The following is a 13,162-nucleotide window of genomic DNA, read 5'->3' on the forward strand; positions in this document are numbered from 1 at the left end:
TATTAATTATATTCGGAGGGATTCGACAAACAGCTTACAGTTATTTACTGATGATGCAAAGTTAGGTGCCGTAATTAGGAATGCTGCTGATATGCGGCAATTGCAGAATGATTTGAATAGACTGGAATTGTGGGAATGGGAAAATGGATATCAGTTCAATGTCAGTAAATGTAAAGTCATTCAATATAAAGGCATGATTAGATATCCGATGTCGTATTATATTGGCGGGATTAAGCTAGAAGAAACTGATGAGGCTAGGGATCTTAGAGTGTTAATAGATAGGAAGTTGAAGTTCAGGGGCCATGTGGCAAAGATTGCAAATGCATCCTTATCTTGTAAAGATTGCAAATGACATCCTTATTTTTACACATGTAAAGATAAGGATGTTATTTTGCCTCTTTACAAGGCCTTGATAAGACCTCGCTTGGACTATTGTGCGCAGGTCTGGTCTCCTGGTTTCCGGTGTGATTCTGATATATTGGAGAGAGTACAAAGGAGAGCGTTGAAAATGATATCTGGATTGTGGAATACTGATTATGAAGACATATTGAGAATTTCTAGACTGCAGACACCAGCAAACAGGAGAAAGAGGGGTGATATGATTGAGACTTACAAACTTTTGAAAGGGTCATACAGGACTTCAGTTGATGGAATTTTTCAATTTATAGAGGGTGGGGATAGGACGAGAGGGCATCCTTCGAAGGTGAGAATGAAGGCCGCCAAGGAGGGTGTGAAGGCTAGATTTTTCTTTCAGAGGGTGGTGTGTGGTTATAATGGATTGGCATTGGATATTGTGTGTGCAAGCAGTGTGAATGAATTCATGAATGAGTATGATAGCGTGTGTGTGTAGTATGTGGCCTCCCTTGATAAGTCCCTGACTCCTTGGAGGTCTCATAACAATAATAATAATAATAATAAATGTCTTTTGTTTTTTTTTTGTTCGTAACTTGGTTATCTATATTGACAACTCACGATTCAAAATTTAAGTGTTTATATTTTCCGAGCATCTCTCATTTTCATCCCCAAAGGAATCTTCACTGGCTGCCAACAAGGATCTAATGCATTGCTGTGGTGTATTTTTGGCAGTGTTTGGGTTTGTTGCATATTTTCAAATGCAGCGCGACGTCATTCACGCTGATAACAATGACATCCTTTGGTTCAAAAGACATCCTGAAGGGCACGCGTATCGTTTATAAGGAATTTCCGCCTGAAGGCGAGTTATTCGATCTCAGCAGAGGTCACAAAGGTGTTTCTTGGGTTTCCGTTCCATCAGAAAACAGACAAACCGCTTAGAACAATACACACAAACCGCATTCACATTGTTGACAGACAGAATAACACTGGCCTGGGATCCTTAATCGCTTCGAATATAATGCTAACCGACCTTGCTCGAGTATGTCCTCGCTAAGAAGGAAAATGAGATTCACACATTCTCTCCATTAGTACAGTATGCTACTAAAAAGTCTGTTTGTTCGACCCATTATTTATTTAACCTTGGGAAACATCGCTAGACAAGACATTGTCATAGAATTATTCGCGGCGGATGCATTAAAAAGGAACTTATAACCACCTCATTTTAAGAAATAACGAACAAGTGTAAGTTCGTTGGACGTTGATATCAGAATAGGAACTACCACTTTCGATGGATCATTCCTCCAGGTGCTGTCGGAACTGGAATTGATGGAATTTGGATATATGAATAAATGCGAACAGAGTCTGAGATGGGGCGCATAATGTCCTCCACAAGTAATTCCCAGCAAATGGATAGCCTAGCGAGTCACTGTTACTTCACTAAAGGGTTCCTCTGAGCCACCTTCGTTCTCCAGTGCCCTATCGAAAAGTCAGATTGATTCTTCGATTCGGGGACGAGAGAAAAGTGCGGCCACTTCGACGACAAGATTAACACGGAATTTCAAAATGATGCGGCTGCTTTGCTTGATGAAACGAGAGAGAGAGAGAGAGAGGAAATTGTCATCTTCTTCAATATCCACACCTTTACAGAAGTAAACTCCACCCACAGACCGCACGCGCTCTGCACTGGTGCATTCACTCCGCTTCATTTACAGAACTGACAGATCCCACTGATAACAATGACATCCTTTGGTTCAAAAGACATCTTGAAGGTCACAGAGGTGACACGAGAATATGTCAAAAAACAGACGAATCGTATTAAGTGACTTCACGAACTCCGAGAGAACAGAAAGAGGATTTTTCAGGAAGAAGAATATTTTAAAGCTTAATGGACTGATATATCATTTGCTAGCGCAGCGAGCATCAGCACATGCATTCCTTCAGTGCTTGAAGCAGTGCCGATGGGTTCACATCATTACTTGCGATTTGCATTACCTCTCGGAAATCCAAATAAGAAGGAAAAGTTCTTCTTCTTAGAAGAACTTTTCCTGCTCACCTTTCACTCCATTGAACTTTTTGACATTTCCTTAAACTGTTTGCTTCAACTGATTGATCCTCGTGATTAAACAGAGCGAGGACACAAGTGCCGTTTTGTAGAATGATCGAAAATCTGTCCAGGACAAACACGATGCCCTTTCTCCGTACATCATTCATTTGCCATGATATTGGTTGGAATTACAGAGAACAAAAATTTCTGCTAAACCAGTGTGTTATATCTGCTAATTGTGTGAGTTCTTTCTCCAGCCGGTTGGCTTATTCGGGGGGAGAAAAACCCCTGACCACTTAGGCAGGAGGAGCTCATTAGAGGTCGAAATGTCGTAAAAAAGTTCCTCGTGAGATCCAAAACGGCTTTCCAACTAATGTGGAAGTCCCTTTTTTTTGCGACTGTCTTACGGAGTCTGCTCTAAAAGTGAAATAAAGCTGGGATTACTAATCGGAATGTTTGCTCCCCGTCGAAAGATTTATCATAATTAATTAGGCTACACGCACTTTCCTTTGCAGAAACAACAATCCTTTGCTGAAATTGCGGTTCTTGAACTCGCGGTTTAAGTGCATTGGAAGCAACAGACATTGAAGTGGGATTCCATCATTTGAACCGTTGACGTGGCAACAGATGGGATTCGTAGAAGCGTGCAAAGTCTGCAGCCATTTTTAAAACGCACTTCGATTTTTCTCTGGGATAGAAGAATGAGAAACGTAGTTCGTTAAGTATTTAAAAACTAAAAACTAAAAATAAGACTCGTAATCACAGGTGTGAGTTGAAGAAAGAGGGTGTCATTGTGGGAGGTCATTTCATTTCTTGCAAAAAAGAGAAGTAACAAGAAGACGAATGCGAATGCTGCAAGAATTTGCTGGTGTGGTTGGCCGAGCGTACCCGCTAACTAAAAGGCGGCGGTTCGAATCCCTCCGTGGACATGGATATTTGTGTTGGGAGATGAATTTCATCCCCTCCGGGTGCGAGACCACCTTCCTCGCTTACTGGAGGCCTGAAGTGGCTTGAAAAATGCCGCCGATGGCCTCCTTTCATCTAAAAAGATTAGGAAGGGGAACAGCAAGCGAATTCCCAGGAAGCAATCTGGTTTCAGCAGAAAATATGGGATTGGCTCTTTCTGGCCTCCGGTAAGCAAGATGATGGTCTTGAGAGTCATCGAGAGGATCCTGTTGCACATTTCTCCTTAAACGTTTTTTAGTACATGGATCATTTTTAATTATTTAGTCAAAGTATGCACGAGACAACGCACCAACAAGCAGGTAGAGTTGCGACAACAAGGCACAAACAAAATCCATCCTGATCACGAGCTGTTCGCGATAACTTTGCTTTGACTTAAATGCCTGATTTCAATAGTGAAGCTCTCGTTAGGACGCTTGAAATCCAGGCTGCATGGGACAGGCGTTGCAAAAGAGATTCTTACCATTTTTCGTATAAATTAAATTTGGAATATTCCACGAATAAGGAAATCAGCAAAACAAAAAAAAAAGATTTACGATAATCACGAGTTCCATTTGTAGAAAGGAGAGATAGAGAAATAGAGACAGAGGATAAAATGAGAAGGAGAGGAGAAGTTAATATAATTAGAAATCGCAGCAGTGGCAGGAAAGAAGTAGGAAATCAACGAAGGCATACCTCGTTTTTACAAAATCGTCCTTAAAAAATATAAAAGAAGGCGACTTAAAAAGTGTATAAGAAACTACAAGAAATAGACAGAATCATCATCACTGCCATTGAATTCCTGATAGGTACTCCGAATGAAGTACAAGATATTATTATGATCGTAATACGAGACATGAAAAAATTACGCCATTACGTCCTATCTACAATTTTCCTCCAAATCAGTCTGTTACTTGTCAAGACTCCAACATTATCAGATCTTATATTTCTATCGTATAAATCACTTTGTACTGTATCAATCCACCTATATCTTGGTTTTCCTCTGGGTCGTTTTGCTGCCAACCTGGCAGAGAACACTTGTTTTGCTAATCTTAATCAGGTGACCATAATACCTGAGATTAGCTCTGCTAATGCATTACTCGATGCTGACAATGTCAAGTTCTTTCCTAATATTCTTGTTTTTAATATGATATTGCCATTGATGCCGTCTGATCACGCACCTAATCTTTCTCAGGACTCTCATATCTGCGGTCTCTAGTCTTTGGTCAAGTGTTTTACTTCTGACCCAGCTCTCAGATCCATAAGTTAAAATTGGTTTGAACACTGTCTTGTATACAGCTAATTTAGTGTTCCGACTAATTTCTCTCTTATTCCATATGAATTTATTCAGTTGACTTCCCACATACCAGCTTTGCTGATTCTGTTGTCTATTTCTATATTGAATTTACCATCTTCACTAAAAATCGTGCCTAAGAAGCTGAAATGTTTTTTTTATTCTATACATTCTCCATTCAGGTTACAGTTGATGTTTTCAGTGTTTCTGTCTATTTTAATTGTCTTTGTTTTTTCAATGCTGATTTTCTTAACAATTTAGTCAGGGAATCTAAACCTATACCGACCGAGTTTCCGTAGCTCAGTCGGCATAGACGAAGCCCTTTGGTCGGAAAGACCTGGATTCGATTCCCATCAGTGACGAGAAGAACCTTTATCTGGTCTCGTTCGACTAAAGGTGAGTTATACGGAGGAAGAAGATTTTTTCACCCAGAAACTCGGGTTTTTTCGTCCCCCAGAATAGGCAAACTGGCCCAGTGAACACACACACACATCTACAGACATAGGGCACACCAAGAGGCATATCCTAACCACTTTATCCTCGAGTTACGGTTGCGGTTGCGAAGTCCAAGAACACTTGGAAAGGTCGTTGGTGCTTAAGTGCCTGTTAGGACCACTGATAGGAGAAGAATCGGGGAATCTTGCAGACTTGTAGTGGATTTATTTAGAAGTATAACATCAGAAAGGAAAGAGCTAAGTTTAGCATCACGAATTTTGATACAGATTTAACCAGCTTCCTTCCTAATGTGATCCATATAGGTAATGAATAACAGAGGAGATAACGTAAGCCCTCATCGCACATCTGATTTTGCATCCAACCGTCTTTCTTTGAAGAGCTTTTCTGAGAGTAGAATTCGAAATGAATTGCGTGACATTTCGAGTACGTTTCATCGTTTAACTCGTGGAATTGTATAGTTGCTGTGAAAAAAGGATATTCTTCTTATTATTTTTCGCTATCTTTCTTGCAGCGAAACGTTTATCCAGGAGAGAAGAACCAGCAAAATGTTAATTTGGCTCACGAGACAAATGAATTCGAGGCTCTACTTGCAGCTTGTAGCAGAAGTTGTTCGTCCGCCATTCTTGTCTAGATAAACGGCGTTTATTATTTCGAAAAAAAACGGGAAAAAAGGACTAAAGAAACCAAGAGAAGACCTTACAAAATAGCACATAAGAGCAGTCAAAGAAAGAACAATAACCAGTCATCATTGTTTTATAGTCGAGAACCAAATGTTTGCTTTCGAAATTTTTATTCCAGTTTCGATGCGAGTGCAGAGATTCGAGAATAAATCCCTCCCTTCTTTGAGCTGCCGAGTACGTTTTTAACCCCCTCACTAAAAGGACTCATTAAGAAGACAATATTATGCGGAGTCTTAGAATGTGCGGCCTTCAAATAGAAATGCAGTTCGTAGCAGAATTTGTCATTTTGCGAGTCTTCAATTCCTTTCCAAATTCCCAGGCGGCGGCAAAACATCGCTTGCTTTGGTGACGGCAAAGCCACAAGAGAACGAAGAATTCAAACGGACATCGAAGAGACTTCGATGTGGAGTTTGAAAAATGAATTCATTCACAGAAATCGCTCTTTCGTGTCGAAGTTCAATTATCACTGAATTTGGATTTTTACCAGAAGTAAAAAAGAAAGCCACCGTTAACGTGAATGATCGTCGAGGGCGTACGATCACTGAATGATTACGGACCGAACGAAATGAGATTGCTGCACAATTTCGTTAGAAGAAAACGAAGGGAAAAGGGAGTCAACGGAGGCTGAAAAGTGAAAGAAAAACACGACGCTGAAGAAATTTCTTTTTAATCAGTCCCTTTGGTGTCCGTTTTGAAGTTGAACTTCCGCCTTATTCTGGCGACGCGTTTGCTTCCTGACAGAGTCTTCGGCTTCTGATTATTCCAGTCGAGTGTCTCCGAACTGGCGGAAATTAGCTGTCGAGATCGTTTTAACGGGCACAAGAGAAGGAAAGAAGGAATGTGGGTGAGAGGGAGGGGAAGCGACGCTAATCATGCAATTCTGCACATTTTAAAAATAAATTTCAGTTGGAGAAAGAAAGACTCGCAGAAAGTCCAACTCAATTTCTGTTCTTTATTACAACGTTACAATCCAAGAACTTATTTCTAACCTAATGAGCAGCATCGGACCAGTCAGTCCACTTGGTCGAAGACCCCTCGCTTGAACGAGGGCCACCTTTCGTTCGGCAATGAGTGGAAGCCGCATCATGGTGGGCCCTACAAGCGCTTCTCGTTCTGAATGGCCCACCTGGACACGGAAGTGATTCGTTTCCTCGTCCGTACAGAAAAGGTGGAAGTGGATTTTCAGTAAACAAACGCAGCCGCGGGAGACTTCAAAGGAGAAATCAAACAAACACGTGTTTCGTTTTGCAGTGCGCGCGACCCTCATTGGATAAAATGTTTACTTCTGGTCGTGCAGCAGCAGCGTGGATTAATGGCAACAACACACCGAACAGAAAACATGACGTCATATTTACAAGCAAGTCAAGTTTCGAACGGAAACGTCTCTCGTTCACGCCTTCGCCTTCACCGTAGACACCTATTCTGAAACAAGCGGAGTTCTCAGAAGGTCACCACAAAAGTAAGTCACAGAATTCATTTGGAAAAGTCGCTCTCGCTCTTCGGCGCGCAGCATTTCGTTGCTCCGTTCACCCGAACATTCAATCGCTTTCAGGTCACCGTAAGGGCTCACTTCACGTGGGCTTGGTTCGAAGAATCGGCAAATTACCTCAGGAAACGAGATCGGCGAGTGTACGGAAGGTCATCCGCCATCCCGCGCGTTCTTCTGAACGGAGTAGAGGAGGGTCGGTTTGAATCTTCGGTTGGAGCTTCTTCTTTCTTCTCTTGCGGTTTCGCGGCTTCCTCTTCGGGTTTTTCGGCCTTCACTTCGTCCGCTTCCTTTTGAGCTCGCTGCCTTCGTCGTGGAGGACCCGCAGCCTCTTTCTTCTCTTCTTCCTTCTTTTCCTCCTCTTCTTGCTTCTTTTTTTCCTCTTCGCCCTCCTTCTTTTTTCTCTCCTCTTCTTCTTCTTTCTTTTTTCTCTCCTCATCTTCTTCCTTCTTTTTTCTATCTTCTTCTTCTTTCTCTCTCTTTTTCTTTTCTTCTTCTTCCTTCTTCTTTTTTTCTTCCTCCTCTTCTTTTTTCTTTTTCTCTTCAGCTTCCTTTTGTAGTCTCTGCCTTCTTCGTAGTGGACCCACGGCTTCCTTTTTCTTCTTTTCTTCCTCTTCTTTCTTTTTCCTTTCCTCATCTTCTTTCTTCTTTCTTTCCTCTTCTTCCTTCTTCTTTTTTTCTTCCTCCTCCTTTCTCCTCCTTTCCTCTTCTTCCTTTCTCTTCAGTTCTTCTTCTTCTTCTTTTCTTTTCCTTTCTTCCTCTTCCTCTTTTCGCTTCCGCTCTTCCTCTTCTCTTCTCTTTTTCTCTTCTTCCTCTTTTCTCCTCTTTTCTTCCTCATCTTTCCTCTTTCGATCTTCTTCTTTCAGTTTTTCTTCTTCATCTTCCGATTCCTCCTCCTCCTCCTCACTCGATTCTTCTTCTGTCTCCCCTTTCTTCATTTTCGGAGGCGCGGAATCCGAATCCAAAGTGCTTCCTCTGGTTCCTGGCCGTGACACGTCCGTCACGTCGGTCAGATCCTCTTCTGTTGGAAACTTGGGCTCCGGACTTTCTGATTCCATCGAGTCTTGACCTTTGACTTTACGGAGCAATTTCTTTTGTTCATAATCCACTGCGGCGTAAACTGGCTGACCTGTCGGGCTGGTCGTTTGGGATCGAGGAGCTCCTCCGTTGACGTACACCACTTTGTCGTGCTCTGAATCCCCAGGAGGTCGACCTTCTAACGTGTTATCGCAAGACTGCGACCGCCTGTAGTAAGGTCCAATTTCCTCGTAGACGTTGTCCTTGGACGAAGACGACGGCTTTTTGCCCAACGGGAAAGGAAGACTTTTGGTCTTGAGGGCCTGCTTCAGTCTGGCCAGAGATGGCTCCGATGATCCTCGGCTCCTCATGGTTCCGCCCCTACTGCTGATTGGGGTTCGCTCCTCGGGAACGGACTCGAGCAAAGAATTCACCTTCAGTTTCCGTGGCTTTGGGATGGATCGATCGACGGGAGGGGCTTCTCCGAAATCGATGATTGTGTGAGGAGGAAGTGGGGGCGGAGGGTAGTCACTCGAGACGAATGGCGGGAGTCGTTTCCTGAAATGAGAAACGTTTGATTGAGATTCAGCAAAACACAAACTTTATTGAGTGAGTGCAGTTTGTTTTTGTGTGGCTTTTGCAGTTTCAAATTAGAAATGTGGGCAATGTGGAGGTCTTTGTGGGGGGGGGGGGGTCAGTAGGTGCGGCTTGACTGCTTCTCGAACCATTGCAGCAATTGAACAATCTGCTCCACAGCGCGAAGCTGTTCATCAATATTTCCTTTCGTAATTTACGTATGAACCTTCCGTAAATTGCGAAACGCTCTTGATTATTGGAAATGGTTAACGGTTGCGATACTACAGAGAGAGAGAGAGAGAAAGAGCGAAGTCAGAACAGTTTCGGTTTCATAAAAATAATTACTTTTTTTTTCTACTGCAACCCTCGAACGTGTAATTCTCGAACTTTCTACTACTACAACCCTCGAACCTGCTTTGAAATTCAATAAACGGAGGAATCACTTCGTCTATGCACTTAAAAGTGAGTATTTCTCAAATCAAGCCATCCCACGTATTGCCGCAAGAAGAAGGGGCAAATATTGCGATGAGAACAAAGATGAGAGCAACAACAAAAATTTAAACAACTATGAAAATGCTATCTTTTAATATTGTGAGTTCAATAGAGGACAGCTTAGCTGTGGACAAACGGGTGCTTCTTTTGTCCATCGCTGGTCTTGTCTTCGAGCAATGTGCCCAGTCCATTTCACTTCAGATGTTTCACTTTTTTCTGTAATGACTTGGATTTGATTTCTTATCCAAGTTTTCCTTTTGTGATCCAGTCTTGTTCTTCTATAAATATTTTTCCGTACTGAATTGTACTGTTCTTAGTTTTTTGAGTTTCTTTTGCATTCAATGTCCACAGAGGGAGAATGCACTGATATGTGATTGTTCGTGCGTAGGTGGAACAGTGACGATTGACTTTTGAATATCGACTACAGTTTTCAAACACTTTCCAGACAAACCGTTCGTATTTTTGGCATCTTCCATGATGTTGTTTTGATCTCCCAATATCCATTGTTCCCGGTAGATATAATGATTCCGTTGTTCAAGTTCTTCTTCAATGAGTTTTATTAGTTCAGGTTGCGGATGGCTATTGAACGTATCTTGGGTGTTCTTTGCTTTGTTCGCTATTTTATCTTTAAGCCAGTTGTTTTAGAGCAATTTGGAGTTAGCATAAAAGAGTCTATGGCTCATCGGATTGAAGTAAAGATAAGTTATGTCATCTGCAAAGCGTAAATGGCAATGGCTTAAATGTTTTCCATTTATCTTCATTCTTTTTGTTCCCGATCAAGAAGTCTGAATGTTTCTTCTAGAATGCTCTGAATAGTTTTGTTCACCTTGGCTTATGCCTCTCCAGATTGCAATAAATTGTTGCTGTTGCAATGGTGTATGCTGGTCCGATGGGACTTACATGTGGTTCCTCTATCTGATTTCGCAGAGCCTTAAGTATTGCAGAATTTTAAACAGTTAAAGATTTTCTCGTTAACAACGAAATCAATGGAAGTTGGCACCGTTCAATAATCTGTTGTAGAACTTGAATGTCGTCTATTGTGCTCGATTTACTTCTACCGGCTGTTCCTTTAGCTGTGTAAGGTCTAAAGTCTCCAACCAATGAGCAAAGCCCTTGTAAACCCTTCATATATCACCGACAGTAAACTGATGAGTCGATAGTTCTTCCGCCTCTTCCTTTTTCGCTATCACAACAGTAAAAGTAGTTTTCGTTTTTCTTAAGAAGGGTAAAAAACGACAAACATTTTGCAGTTCACACTTACCGACCTGCTGCCAGTCCAGCTATTCTCTAATGCAGTTTTTCTCATTCTGCCTGTTCCATATAAATTATTTCCGAAGGGTTTGTGGCCCTTTAGAGTTATTTCATGGTTGTCTATTTCACTCGTTTCGTCATTCCTATATAATCTCGAGTAAAAGTCCCCTTATCTATAGCATGGCTGCCTCTAATTATGATATACTTTTGTAATTTGATTAAAACAATTTTTTCTGTTTTAATCATGAACTGCTATTTGGCTTTTTTGAGACTGAGATTGTTTTCGGTCGTTCAAGTGAGTTCACAGTTGAATTTCCGTATTTCCTCCCTAATAAGTTATCGTATTGTTTTGCATAACTCAGTGTATTCAATTTGATTCAACAGGCTTCCAGTTTGTTCCGTTTCTCGTAGGACTTCAGAGGAACGTAACCAAGGTGGTGGCAGGTCTGCGGGATGCTCCATACGAGGAGAGATTGAGGATTTGTGGGTTGCAGAAACTGGCTGATCGGCGGATAAGAGGAAGATATAAGTTGCGTAGGGGGGGATTATATGATTGATATGGAAGAACTATTCCACTACATGAATAACGTGAGGAAACCGAGGGGTCATCCATGGAAATTGAGCAAGAGTGTGGCTGCTAGCAAGGGCGGTTTTTTGCGTGGAGAGTAGTGAATGAATGGAGTATACTGCAGAGTCAGCTGTGTGTGTGTGTGTGTGTGTGTGTGTGTGTGTGTGTGTGTGTGTGTGTGTGTGTGTGTGTGTGTGTGTGTGTGTGTGTGTGTGTGTGTGTGCGTGCGTGCGTGCGTGCGTGCGTGCTTTGTCGGTGAATGAGTTCAAAGCAAAATACGAGAGGAGGAATTGTAGAGGTATTGATGGTTACTGTTGACGTAATGGACCTCCCACGATGAGTCTACAGACACGTGGAGGTGGCCACGTGTAATAGCTGTTTCAAGTGAACAGCACAAAATGTTCTGGGTAATAATATCATTCATTTAATTCCTGATAGATCAGCATCATTATCAACATTAAGATTGAGAAAAGTTCCACCAGTTAGTAAGTAGAATGACAGCAATAAGATTTTCCTTCTGGATGCAACAGCGTCATGGAAGTTTTCTCCAAGGCTAGGTTAGGATTTTAATACAATAATTTTATTATTAAATCCGGTAATACATCATATTTCATATTATAAAAAGCAGTATTACTTTGCATTTCTAAAATAGTTGAAATCTATTCAGTTCGTTGCCAATTTATCGGCTGAACCACATGAGAACAATATCAAGACTTCTTAATTCGTGTAGTTAGTCATTCACAATTGACATCACTACCATACCTCATAGGATATTGGGAGTGAAGCCTTCTAGAACAGCGCTTCCAAAACTGAAGGCCGTAGGTTTTGTTGAGGGGGGGCGTGAAATAATGAAAACAATTTTAAAATATTTTAGACTAAGTAGATTTTTTTTATCTTAAAAGAAACGTATTTAATTTTTATTATTAATTATTTCTTTTTCTTTTTTTTTTGTTATTTTTTATATTTTAATGGAAAAAATTCACATATTGGTGCCGGTTCACTTTTGCTTCATGTATTTCGGCGCTTAATGAATATTAGTAAATCTATGCTTATTCATATAAGTTACATTTCAAGGCAGAAATCTAAGAATTGCAGTTTCAAATGTTTCACCTGATATTGACTTTCCGTGTAGCAGTATTGAAACACATCCATCGCATTAAATTGTTATTAAACTTCTTTTGTGTTTTAATTCTTTCTTTATTACTAATCGTTTTACGTTTCATGTGCTTGTGCTGCAAATGTACAATAACAATCTATCTATCTATATAAAAAATAAGATGCTAAAAATGTAATATTTGCATTTGATTTTTGCAATATTTGCTGTGTATGTTTTGTATTGAATATAAATACAATAAATATTATAATAATATATGTCTATATTACGATTTTTTTTTCGAGGGGGCCGTGAAATATTTTAATTTTTTCAAAGACGGCCCTAACATCCAGAAGTTTGGGAAGCACTCTTCTAGAAGAAGGTCGGACAGAGGTAATAGGACAATCACAGGCATCCCCGCCAGGATCCGAACCCGTAGCCTCTTCGTTGAACAGCGGATATGCAACCACTCGGCCCACCAGGTCGATTTAATCGGTATAAATAATATTTATTGTTAGCGATGTTTTGCGAAAACAAAAATTCTAATTCTTTTCCTTGTTAGAAAATATTCTATCCATTTACTTAGAACACGCACGACGTATTCGGTTCACTAGGAAGACACTGAAACTCGCAAGAAATTTGTGAATGAGCCTAGAAAAAGTTCGTTTCATAGCCCCAAAGTCGCAGCACGCGGTGGAATGAACTCCGCCATGGAGAACAAAACGCCTTTCTGAAAATTCTAAATGGAAAACGTTTGCTGCTTGTTACATCATCATCGTTCCCAAAGAAGCCCGAAATGCACGAAGCAAGTTCGGCAACTGGGGTCAGTGAAGCACCTACATTTACTAACATTCATAACTCGGAAAGACGCTAGAACATCTTATACTATTATTCGTGACACCTCCAACA

The 13,162-nt window shown here is 41.0% G+C and overlaps 1 protein-coding gene across 1 annotated transcript in view; it reads right to left on the reverse strand.

Annotated features, from left to right (window-relative positions):
• Positions 1–6,702: 6,702 nt before the first annotated feature.
• The window catches only part of LOC150102109 (uncharacterized), a 59,208-nt gene continuing 52,748 nt past the window's right edge, over positions 6,703–13,162 (reverse strand). The window contains exon 11 of the mRNA XM_090400622.1: positions 6,703–8,831. Coding sequence (XP_090256748.1) covers positions 7,373–8,831 — 1,459 coding nt within the window. The 3' untranslated portion in view covers positions 6,703–7,372. The remainder of the gene's footprint in view (positions 8,832–13,162) is intronic.

The sequence above is a fragment of the Typopeltis vanoorti genome, chromosome 11 (assembly GCF_054136105.1).
Source record: "Typopeltis vanoorti isolate ZY-2024b chromosome 11, IOZ_Tvanoo_1.0, whole genome shotgun sequence".
Lineage (NCBI taxonomy): Eukaryota > Metazoa > Arthropoda > Arachnida > Uropygi > Thelyphonidae > Typopeltis > Typopeltis vanoorti.